Source organism: Mchenga conophoros, linkage group LG22 (genome assembly GCF_057382185.1).
Source record: "Mchenga conophoros isolate Kocher_MC1m ecotype Shallow Benthic linkage group LG22, M_conophoros_male_GT1.1, whole genome shotgun sequence".
NCBI lineage: Eukaryota > Metazoa > Chordata > Actinopteri > Cichliformes > Cichlidae > Mchenga > Mchenga conophoros.
Window position 1 is genome coordinate 17,923,050 of NC_140546.1, and position 12,676 is coordinate 17,935,725.

At 40.3% G+C, this 12,676-nt stretch overlaps 1 protein-coding gene across 1 annotated transcript; it reads right to left on the reverse strand.

Annotated features, from left to right (window-relative positions):
* Positions 1-6,663: 6,663 nt before the first annotated feature.
* vps72a (vacuolar protein sorting 72 homolog a) lies at positions 6,664-12,658 on the reverse strand. Its single transcript, XM_085261955.1, has 6 exons — positions 12,088-12,658; positions 9,713-9,865; positions 8,651-8,768; positions 8,281-8,457; positions 7,768-7,912; positions 6,664-7,443 (listed from the first exon to the last, which is right to left on the reverse strand). The coding sequence occupies exons 1-6, from the start codon at positions 12,202-12,204 to the stop codon at positions 7,053-7,055; spliced, it is 1,101 nt and encodes a 366-aa protein (XP_085118081.1). The 5' UTR covers positions 12,205-12,658; the 3' UTR covers positions 6,664-7,052.
* Between the last annotated feature and the right edge of the window lie 18 nt (positions 12,659-12,676).

A 12,676-nucleotide genomic window follows, 5' to 3' on the forward strand; every position in this document is an offset into this window, starting at 1 on the left:
CCTTCAGACTCGATGGAACAGAAAATTCACATCATGAACAACTCCGCAGCAACTTTGTGATGCTGTCACATCGATATGGAGAACAATCTCTGGGGAATGTTTCCAGGACCTTGTTGGATCTGTGTCATGGAAAGTACTAGCAAGATGTAACAAATAAAGTAACCAGTATACAGGGAGTGCAGAATTATTAGGCAAGTTGTATTTTTGAGGAATAATGTTATTATTGAACAACAACCATGTTCTCAATGAACCCAAAAAACTCATTAATATCAAAGGTGAATGTTTTTGGAAGTAGTTTTTAGTTTGTTTTTAGTTTTAGCTATTTTAGGGGGATATCTGTGTGTGCAGGTGACTATTACTGTGCACAATTATTAGGCAACTTAACAAAAAACAAATATATACCCATTTCAATTATTTATTTTTACCAGTGAAACCAATATAACCTCTCCACATTCACAAATATACATTTCTGACATTCAAAAACAAAACAAAAACAAATCAGCGACCAATATAGCCACCTTTCTTTGCAAGGACACTCAAAAGCCTGCCATTCATGGATTCTGTCAGTGTTTTGATCTGTTCACCATCAACATTGCGTGCAGCAGCAACCACAGCCTCCCAGACACTGTTCAGAGAGGTGTACTGTTTTCCCTCCTTGTAAATCTCACATTTGATGATGGACCACAGGTTCTCAATGGGGTTCAGATCAGGTGAACAAGGTGGCCATGTCATTAGTTTTTCACCCTTTCTTGCCAGCCACGCTGTGGAGTACTTGGACGCGTGTGATGGAGCATTGTCCTGCATGAAAATCATGTTTTTCTTGAAGGATGCAGACTTCTTCCTGTACCACTGCTTGAAGGTGTCTTCCAGAAACTGGCAGTAGGACTGGGAGTTGAGCTTGACTCCATCCTCAACCCGAAAAGGCCCTACAAGCTCATCTTTGATGATACCAGCCCAAACCAGTACTCCACCTCCACCTTGCTGGCGTCTGAGTCGGACTGGAGCTCTCTGCCCTTTACCAATCCAGCCACGGGCCCATCCATCTGGCCCATCAAGACTCACTCTCATTTCATCAGTCCATAAAACCTTAGAAAAACCAGTCTTGAGATATTTCTTGGCCCAGTCTTGACGTTTCAGCTTGTGTGTCTTGTTCAGTGGTGGTCGTCTTTCAGCCTTTCTTACCTTGGCCATGTCTCTGAGTATTGCACACCTTGTGCTTTTGGGCACTCCAGTGATGTTGCAGCTCTGAAATATGGCCAAACTGGTGGCAAGTGGCATCTTTGCAGCTGCACGCTTGACTTTTCTCAGTTCATGGGCAGTTATTTTGCGCCTTGGTTTTTCCACACGCTTCTTGCGACCCTGTTGACTATTTTGAATGAAACGCTTGATTGTTCGATGATCACGCTTCAGAAGCTTTGCAATTTTGAGACTGCTGCATCCCTCTGCAAGATATCTCACTATTTTTGACTTTTCTGAGCCTGTCAAGTCCTTCTTTTGACCCATTTTGCCAAAGGAAAGGACGTTGCCTAATAATTATGCACACCTGATATAGGGTGTTGATGTCATTAGACCACACCCCTTCTCATTACAGAGATGCACATCACCTAATATGCTTAATTGGTAGTAGGCTTTCGAGCCTATACAGCTTGGAGTAAGACAACATGCATGAAGAGGATGCTGTGGACAAAATACTCATTTGCCTAATAATTCTGCACTCCCTGTATGTTTAAGACAGACATTTATTTTAGAAAAAAGTGAAACTGCCCTGTAAAGACCACCGTGATGTTTTGTTTGCCTTCACAGTAACCAGTAGTCCAAACAACAGTAAAATCAATGTCTGCATGTGACTCATTTGGATTTTAATAGCCTGTAATGTGTTATTCTGATCACTGGGAAAGGGGGAAAAAAGCCAATCCATCAAACCTCTCCATATAGGTCCAGACATGTGGAGGCAACAATTGTTAGGATTTTTTTCCTTTTGAATCTGCGATGTAAACATGTTACATAAATATGTATTGCTAATTGTTAAATCCTGAATGTGTCATAGATCATTTCGTGGGCATATATAAATACTGTGTTACATAAATCCTGAAAAAGAATTTTAACCCAGTTAGGTTTTTTTCCCCCCTCTCTACACCACAAGAACGAGGCTGGTGGTAAACTGGGAATACAAAACAATAATTATTTTTCCTAATCATAATTAACGTTTGAATGAATCAGCAAAAGTTTGATCGGCTCCAAATACGACAACAAAGATGATGAAACCTTTGCGTTAACATAGACTCGCACAGCAGCACTATGTGAAATATCTCTACATTTTTATTGGGATTTAAAGTGTAATGCATCTGTAGCAAACACAAGACAAGTACAAGAAGCAGGAAACAAAAATCATTGACGCTGCTGAACGTCTATCTCGGGACACCGGACGGGACACACCGTCTTCCAAATTACACTAAAACAACAACCGGGGGGAAAAAAGCCCTTCGAAGTGGAAGTGACACATCCTTACTCTTTCACTCTCAACCCTTCCTCAATCACTCACATGCACAAACACATCTCCATGGAAACTGTTAAAAGAATAGGTGGTGTGCAAAAAGACTGACAAAGCATAACATATACTAGAACTGGGGCGGTCAGCGTGAAAAACATTTATAGGTAGGGGGGGGAAAAAGGGAAACTTTTATAGGATCTAAGCAGAGAGGGTTCATTAAATGGGAAGGAAACACAAAATTAGGCCAGCTGTAATGTATAATAATTACATAATTTAAGTAGCTTGTCCATTTCAGACTGTGTGTTTGATTTAGATGGTGGGGGGGGAGGCATAAAGCATCGATACACGACAAACAGCAGAAGCCTTCTGAGTAAACACGAACAAATGAAAGTTACTCGGATGTTGCGGATAGCAGAACAGAGGCGGTGGGCATTAGAAGAGGGGAGAGGACAAGAGAAGCAGTACAGCAGAGTACAGCACAGTACACCACCTACACTCGTCTCCATGGCAACTACCACACTAGAACGAGTGATAATGCAGTTCCCTCTCTTCCTATTCTGAAAACTGTTCAATTGGTACCATATGCCCTGTGCAGTATGTGGGAGACAAAGCTTTCGCTCGTGCGCTGTTGCAGATAATACGAGGAACGGTTAGAAGTGTTAAACTGCGACGCTGTAAAATAAAATATGAAACAACAACACTAAAGGCTAAAAATCTTAACTGCATAGATTACATCGGTCTATCCACCAGAGACGCTGGCTTAGCCCGACACTGAATTCATCATCATGGTCGCTTTAAGGGATAACTTGTTATTCTTGAATAAATGTGTTAGGTTGTTGTTTTTTTTCTTTTCTTCACCAATGTAAGTGGCAGTGTGTGGGCAGACGCCGCTTTCAAAGAGCAAGCATTGAGGTTGATAGAATTGGAAAAAGCACAATAAAATTACTTTATTTTTTTTTCCTGTCTCCCCGACTGTGTTGGTTCCTGCTGTTGGTGTTAATGTGAAGTGACATTTTTCGTGCAACGTCATCGTTGAAATTTGCATCCTCAGAAAGTGCTGAATGCAGTTCGGCTCGGGGTGTTACTGCAAAACTTTGTGGCAACAATGCGAATATGACAATGCACAAAGCGTGCACACACATGGTGTGCTTGGTTATGATTTGGGTTTAAGCAGAAAATAACTAGGGACATTACTTCATACACCGAATCCTCGCTCTGCCTTGCTGAATATCCCTCTTGTGGACTCATTTTGTTTTCTCAAAACTGGCTGGTTACCTCCCAAAGCAGTACAGCTGAAAAACATGAATCAATTTGTTGTTTCCTCACATCAGTTTAGAGGGATCTTTTTTTTTTGGTTTACTCTCATGATTAATGCAAGGTACAGTAAGTCTGTCAGCTCAGCATATGACAAACACAGGGCGAGTAAGCCTGGCTGTCGGATGGCCTGCTGGGAGAACTTACAGATGGCTGATCTGCTTCTGCTTCCTCACTTTGCATGCGACATTGTTTGCATCTCGACTGAGAGCATCTGAACAATGGAGGAGCTTTTATCTTTTTTGACTCGTTTCTACGGTGACTTGACTCTCTTCGCTCCTCTCTTTGTAAATGTGACATTTTGGTCTTAATGGCAACTTTAAATCAGCATTCATGTGTATGTAAATGACATTTAAGTAATGAATTATTCACTTCAGTAGATCACTGCCTTAATAAATGCACCATCTTTCATCAGGTGACGGTAATTTTAAAAAGGTCTCAGTTTACACAAGTGTTTCCGATCAGTTAACACATCCAAGGGGGGGGAGGGGATATTTGGAAAGGTGACATCCTTGTTCTCATTTCCAATACATACTTATGAGTATGCACAATGTACTTTTATAGGCACTCTTTTTCTTCTTGTTCACTTTATAAACCAATTATTTATTTATTGTTCCCTCAATGTGTTTCATTTTTCCAGCTCTAAGCAGCTTCTTTTGGAGGCTGAGCTTCATTATGTAGATCTATTCAACTGCTCGTTTACAAGTATAAGCCAACCAGTGCATTTAGACATGTAGACAGACATGTCTAGGATTTCTAGAGAGTGGTCCAAAAAGGACAAAATATCCACGTGTTGACGCCAGAGGTCAAAGCAGAATGGTCACACTGTTTTTGAATCAATAGGAAGGCAGCAGTAACTCACAACCACTCATGACATCCAAGGAATGCAGAAGAGCATCTCTGAATGCACGCTGAGGCAGCAGAGGACCACACTAGCTGCCATTTCTTTCAGCTAAAGAACAGGAAACTAAGGCTAGAATTCACACAGCTTAGCAAATTCTAACAAGTCACCCGATCTCGGTCCAACAGAGAACATTTGGGATTTAGTGGAACAGGAGATTCACATCATAGATGTGCAGCCAACAAATCTGCAGTAACTGTGTGATTTTGTCATGTCAACATGGACCAAAATCTCTGAGGAATGTTTCCAGCATCTTGTTGAATCTATGCCAAAAAGAATTAAAGCAAAGGGGGGGCAGGATGGTGGTGGGGGTCAAACCAGCACTGGCAATGTGTACCAAATAAAGTGTTGTTAGAGTGTGTAATATTAGAACACAGCATTTAATACTTACAGTGGTAGAATTTGGCTCTGTCACGTTATCTAGATAACTAAGGTTCTGCTTTTAGATTATTAAAATTTTGAAACATTTTTATAATGAATGTCATCAGGCGATTAAAGATTTACACATTCTGAACTATCAGTACCTCATAGGTTCACAGGTTACTCTAATGCGTCAGTACAGAAGCAAATGAATGAGTTTTGTTGTCAGTGGTTTTCAAACTTACACACAAATGACCCACAGCTTGAGACTGGGAGTAGACAAACCAAGTCTAAGGGGTAGGACGCTAGTGTATTCCTAGTGCCAGCTTCAAGCCCAGATAAATGGATGTGTAGCTTTGTGAAGGGCATTTGGTGTAAAATCTACGCCAAATCAAATATGCAGTAATATCTGCTGTGCAGAGTTGAGATGAGCTGAAAACAAAGAAGCCTGGTTACTTACGCACCAGAACACAGACTGTTCAGAGATGCTGTGCTCAACATCATCAGGGCATTTACTGGAAACACAGGTAAGAATCTGCTTGAAACAAACAAGTTTTCCTGCAAAGGCAAAGCATCTGCCTGAACCTGAAACTCCAAACGAGATCAGAGACGGCTTCACCAGTCATCGATTCTGCTCCCAGGTGAAGGCTGAATGTAAATCTCCTGTGATACAGCTAAAAAACAAAACAAATTGCTGTTTCTAATAAAATAAATGTGAAACCTTTGATTATCTGAGGCCTTGAAACTTAATTAATTGTATTTGGGGGGTTTAAGAGTGCTGGGACTATGGGACATTGTGCAGGGGAGTAGTTCGGTGTAGAAGGGGTCAAAGGTTTCACACTAGTCAAGCACTCAGCTGTGTTAAGGGCTTACTCTGTCTCTCTGTGATTACACACAGAGAATAAATATAGAAAAGCTAATTTAAGGTCCCAAAGGGATCAGCAAAGCAGTATTGTTCGAGACTGAAGCTCAAGCAATTTTCTGCCATTAACAATTCAGAGAGGAGAAAAAATTTTTTTTATAAAAGCCTCACGATGAACTAGAATATACTCTGAATGCTCGATGAGACAGCCCTGTCTGCATAGAGGCAGATAGAGGAAATAAAATAAAATTTAAACTATCAGACTACACATTAAGAAAGAACCAGGAGATAAATGTGGAAGAAACTGCCTCGCTCTCACCCATAAAAGAGAATATCTTATGCTTGCTTCTGTGTTAAAAATTAAAATGTATAACAGGAGGGAGGATTTAAAGCTTTGATCAATTAAAAGTGTCTCAGTGATTTGTCAGACGCAGACAATTAATTAAACTCCAGGGCCCAGGTTTTCCAAAACAGTCTGATGTTTTTTTTAGTTACGGTGCTGGACTGAAAATTAAAAACCAAAACATGACATTTTGCCTTCTATCACTCAAAAACAAAAAAAAAACAAATACTAAACTGTAAATTAAGACGGGCATGACAGATTAAATGGATTTTAGCCTGGTGAAAACAAAGATGATTTTATGATGATGGGCTTATTTTCCCAGTTTTTCCTGTGGTTCCCGCTGTGCAGACGTCCCATTTTTTATTATAAAGCAGAACTCGTTTAACTCTCAATTATTACAAGTTCCCAAAATTTATTTTTTTGATGAGAACATTTGCAAACACAAAAGTAAAAAAAACCCATAAATCTAAAACAAACAAACTAAATAAAAAGAACAATCACAGCTGCCACTGTGCAGATGCACGCCTTTTTCAGCTGATTTCCACACAGACTTCACAAATAAGACTTTTTACATTTTAAGGCCATGCGGCAGCTGTTTTGGTTCTACTACTGTTTGTTTTTTTTCCTTTTAGCAGCTCAGTGACAGCTCAAACCCAAAATGTCAGTTTTTTCCACTAGACTCCTCGTGAGCTGTAAGGACAGAAATAAAAACAGTGTTTTCGATCATTTCACTGAGAATTTCAAACAGAAAACAATCCTTTATCCTCTTTTTGAAACTAATCTATGTAGCAGCCGCACTCTGTTTCATAACCATTTTCTGCCGGGCGCCCTTTGCTGCTGAAGAGTCAAGTACCGTCGACCCTCCTGAAGTGTTCGGAAATCCATGAGCGGCCACGTATTTGCGGTATGCTTCCCGGATGATGCGGAAGGCTCGTGCGTTAGCGTACGGTATATCTGTGACTGGGTCTCGGTACAGCGCGGCCTTGTGGGTAACAGGACAAACCTCCTGGATGGGCACTTGAGGACTCGTCTGGGAGCTTGGCGGGAAGGCGACCTCAAACGCTTCGTCGTCACTGAATGTTATATAAGTGCGGGAGCACAGGCCTCCGGCAGACTGCTGGGAAGGTGTGGTGGGATTCTGCGGTGCAGTCTGGGGAACGTCCTGGTCCAACCTTTGGGAATATGACAAAACCAAGAATATATGTTTTTAAACATAATTATCAGACAGTTGTGCTCATAAGTCTACATGTCCTGGCAGAATTTATGATTTTCGGCCATTTTTCAGAGAATACGAATTATAATACAAAAACTTTTTTTTCCACTCATAGTTAGTGGTTGGGTGAAGCCATTTATTATCAAGCTGTTGTGTTTGCCCTTTTTATATGAAAAGAACGACAGAAAATACCCAACTGACCCCGTTCGGTCAATGTTTAAGCAGCAGATTACTCCAAAACAGAATCAAAAGAAAAACCAGGTAGCATCGAGTTTCTACGTACCCCTCAACATCAACATTTTCTTCTTTAAGGACTGGGTTTGAGACGAGGGGCATAAGGACTGAATGGTAACGGATGGTTGGTCCTTCAAAACGCCGCTTCTTGTGGACTTGTTTCTTCTTGTCTGCCTCCAGACGTTCGTAGTTTTCTGAAGACGTGAAGTAAAAATCAGCAACACTGATGTGTTTTGTTATACCGCACAAACAGCTTTAGGTAAAGTATTGGTGGAACTATACTGATTTACATTACAATCACGGGCTCTTCCAATCCTGATTAATAGATAATTATAATGTTCAGCTTACATAACTGGCAACGTGATACTCAGTACTCGCACATCCTGGAGTGCTTAACAGGATGCTTTCTGTCTGGTATCATTTCTGTTTTCTATGTTTCTGCTAAGACACACTAATCTCGACATTGGTTCTCTCTTTGCATAACAGGAAAGATAACCAAGAGTCCTGAATTACCCAAAGTTTGTGCAGATATTTAAAGAGTAACTCTCCAACATGTTCTCACCAAGTGATCGAATGTTGATCTCGGCTGTTATTTTCGCCTCAGCCAGCAGCTCTTCCTGGGTGAGGGGTCGGTCACGATGAGCGCCTCGTCGCCTTCGCGGGGCGTCCTGGCGTTCTTGTAAGCGCAGATTCGTCTTTCGTGTATGTTCACTGGTGGACTGTCGGACAGACTTCCGAGCTACACAAGAATTAAGAAATGCAGTGTTAAAAAAAAAACAGCTGAATAAAACTTTTTAAACATGTTTGTAACTTTCCCACAATATTATGATCCATTCACTGAATGCACACAACTGGGAGGTTTATGCATCCTTCTTTTCAAATAAAAGGAAAACACTATGGAAGCATTAGTAGGAGGTTTAGAGAAATCTTACTCTCTGCAAAATCTTGGAATTCTTGTGGAATCCTCCTTTTTGGCTCCACTTTAGTTTTCTCCGTCTTCTTCTGCTCCTCTGTTCTTTTAGGTTTGGGTTTTGGCACTTTTATTGGTTCCTTGGATTAAACAAAGACAGAGAGCATTTTCAATTCGCATCTGTTTCACTGACATTCAGTTTGAGGAAGAAGATGAAAAACATTAAATGTTATGCTATAATCACACATTAAACATGTTCATGCCAGGAAATAAAAAATATATTAATATTAAAAACAATGCAAACTGTTATGTTAAAGGATTTTTTTTAAATCAGTTTGTTTTTAACAAATGTTAATACATGTCATTTGACAACCAGTGGCTTCTGTGGAGCTGCAGAGCAGTTTTAACCTTCGGCTGACTGACTGAGGTCATTTATATGTGTAAGTATGACATTTTTAAATCAAAAATCTTTCCTACAATGATTTTGTCCTTCAGCTCTTCATAGATTTTTAAAGGATTTGGCCCATCTGTGAGCCAAGGATAATGTACTGTTTAGATACCACTTTTCTAATCTCACTGAGTACTCCGATTCACTGCTGCAGAAGCCTTGAGGCAGATACTTAATGCCAATATGATGTGGAAAACAGCGAAACTGACAGAGATAAGAGGCTTAACTCCTTTTACCATAAAAATATAAAACATCATTAATTATATGTTAGAATATCTGGCACAGATAAAGGAAACAGCAAAGGTGAAACAGGCACAAACAGAAACAGAGCCACTTAAAAGAGTATTTCTGTGTAAAATATAATGGGGACATTAGTGGTCCGACTTGGCCATTAGTTGCTAAAAAGCTTGTTCACCTGAGGGATAAGGAGCACATGTGTGCAACTGTACCCATGTGGGGCTGAAGGACAACACAGCGATTAAAAAAAGGTGGTAAATAGTACTTTTCCTTTTCCTTTTCTTTTAAAGGGAAAAACAAAAATGTTTTTCAAGTCCGCTGCAAAGTGATACATGATGACACAAGGTATTAGGGCAATTAAATTCAGCTTAGCTCAAAGTTTGATTGGTCCTGCATTACCTTGTAAGCTTTGGTGACAACCCGACTTTTCCTTCGAGGTGCGTCCTCCTCCTGGTCACTGTCCGGCTCGTCACCCTCATCGATGTCGAAGTCACTGTCAACCTCGTCCTCTGTGTCTGAATGTTCTCCGTGATACTCATCATCTCCCGATTCCTGAACGACAAACAAATGGAGCAATAAATAAAAATCAGGAAAAGAAAAGAACAGCAGAACAAACCATCTGCAAGTAATCCGAGACATACCAGCAAAGACACCAAACACCAAATTTCCTCTGCATTTTTTCTAAGTGTAGTCTTCAGGCCTATTGATTAAAATCTTACACTTTTGTATCTGGCAAGTGTGTAGCTATGTATGCAAAGTCACATCCCATTAAGAGATTCAGTAATAAACAGATTATTTATTTTTAATAAAGATGTTTCCCCTCATTGTCAAAGCTACATCACAAAACTCAAACAAGCAGCCTTAAGCCCAAACCAGGTGCAAAGATAAATAAAATAACACAAATGCATTATGTGCACTAACAATGTGAATTTTCACATTTCTTAAAATAAATGTGGGTCATTTTGAAACCCAACATCCAACGACAGTAAAGATTTAGAAAGCAGCACAAGACAAAAATATCCCTGAAAACTGAACAGATAGAGGAAGCGTTTGCACACACAGGCACGTTCACAGTGCTTTATCAAAGTCCCAGCAGAGATGACTGAGGCATCTCAGGATCTGTTTGTGATTTTTTTATGAAGCCACTCTTGTCAGAACTGCCAGAGCTGCCGCTGCCAAATCCCCCTACACAAGGTGACCCCTGAACCAGCAGCTGTTTGAAGAAAATTAGCCACACTGTAAATTGAGGAAACAAATTAGCATCTTCAAAAGCAAACCATAACGTGTGAGATTGCTACAGCATCAAATGTTCTGACAAACAATATCACACAACTTTCTTCTCTCTTCAAGCGTGAAGCGGGAAAAGCTGGCATCATCTAAGCTCTGTTTACAGCTGGTGTTCAAACTATAATTGTAAGGCCAGCTCTAAACTAAGTCACGGTCACCATTTCGAATGAACAGTGGCAAGACGCACTCATTTTTAGATGTGTCCTTTTAATTCACCTCATTTCTCTTATAGTTCCAAAACTGTACTCTCAGATGTGAGAACCCCAGCCTGATGAAGAGCTTTCTCCATCTATCTTTCCATTTTGTGCTGCTAATCCATGTCCAGGTCATAGGCACAGCAGTCTAAGTAGAGAAGCCCCAGACCTCCCTCTACTGGGTCTGCTCCAGGGCTACCTCCTGCTAATACACACTCAAAACACCTCCCCTGGGAGGCATCATATTCCAATTCTTGACCCACCCCAACCGGCTCCTTCTGATATGTAAAGTAGACGCTATACTCAAATCACTGAGCTCCTCATTCTTTCTCTAAAGCCGAGCCCAGACACCATTTGGAGGAAACTGATTTCTGACGCTTGCATTTGCAATCTCGTTCTTACCCACAGCTCGTGGTCATAGCGAGGGTAGGAACACAGATCGACTGGTAAAATCGACAGCTTCGCTTTCACACTCAGTTTTCGCTCTTGTCAAAATCCAAAATCTGATGAGATTGTTTTTCAACATTACTACGGAAATGATGGCAGGAATGGTTACTGTTAAAAATCACAATCAAACACGACTCCCCAATTACCAGTGAGAGTTAATCAACTTTTAAACCACAACCTCAGCCTAGTAGAGAGGAAGTAAGTGCTTTCAGCAATGCACTACTAAATTTATGATACAAGACCCAATAAACCCCAACAAATATAAATAAATAAACATTTTATTGATCTGCCCTAACAAGAACATGATAAAACTAAAATAGCTTTTAAAATTGCTGTTTACATGATGCACATAACCCTTTAGTCAAGAGCTTCCTGACAAACTCTTTAAAAGTATTGAAGTATAATGCAGCGGCCCTGCCATATATGATACTCTCATTAGGATTTAATACTAAAATAAACGTGTGAAGATGTGCTGGCTTGTCTAAAAGGTCCGGATCGTGTAATGCTGTGAGAGTCTGATTTATATCAGTGAGACCCACTCCCAGTCATGTCAGTCTCAAAATAGTGAGAGATGTCTCCTGTACTAGTGCATGGTCAGTAGCCTGGCAGAAACTAAATTCTTCCGTTGTATTAATGTGTAAATAATATAAATAAGTGAGTTGGCTGCCGGCTTCATTGTCGGGCAGCAAATAGGTATGAACCAATTTCCCCAAAATTGAGCAGCAGTATTTCAGGCATTGCAAAAAACAATAAACTTTGTTTTTTGCAGGCTCTAGTTATTAACACTGGAGCCGGCTAATGCTAACTCTTTATTATCGCGCTCTGTTTATCAGTTTGGTTACTCACATCGTTGAAGCCTCCGTAAGTGGTCTTGTAGAACTCATCCTCTTCTTCAGCATCCAGTAGTTTGGACATACGGTTTCCCGCAGTCTTTCTGGGTTCGCGGCCAACTGCGAGGCTCATGATTGTGGTTTCAAAATATGCTAATCAATGCTAAGCTACTTAGCTCGTTATGTTACGCTAAAAGATATAGATCGTTTTGCGGGAACCTCTTTGACCTCGTCGTTACTCAGTATATTTGCTTAATTTTATGTTGGTGCCCATATTTTTTAGACCCTTTTAAATTCAAGGGATACTTTATAATTTTTCTTATAAGAGACGATAAACACTGACAAATGAAATGTACAACTGACCGCTAGCTCTCATTTAGCAAGCAACCATATCCGGGACTGTTGATCTACTTCCGGGCTAGCGGGCGGACTAAAAGTTTATTTTAGTTGTTTGGCTTGACATAGGAAAATATAATCAATTACACAGTTAATGCGAAGCTTCTATTAGAAAATATTCTATTCAAAAATTGTATAACTGTTTCATGAAACCGAGGTCTTCTTTTGCGCCGAGAAACGTATGCGTTGTCATGGCAACTCTGTAATTT

What these genes read in the sequence shown, in the direction of transcription:
- vps72a (XM_085261955.1), bottom strand. Translation starts at nt 12,204, where the DNA reads ATGAGCCTCGCAGTTGGCCGCGAACCCAGAAAGACTGCGGGAAACCGT. An exon ending in CTTACGGAGGCTTCAACGAT is followed by an intron (nt 9,866 to 12,087) that starts GTGAGTAACCAA and finishes TTTGTCGTTCAG; the next exon opens with GAATCGGGAGATGATGAGTA. An exon ending in GATCAACATTCGATCACTTG is followed by an intron (nt 7,913 to 8,280) that starts GTGAGAACATGT and finishes TCACGTCTTCAG; the next exon opens with AAAACTACGAACGTCTGGAG.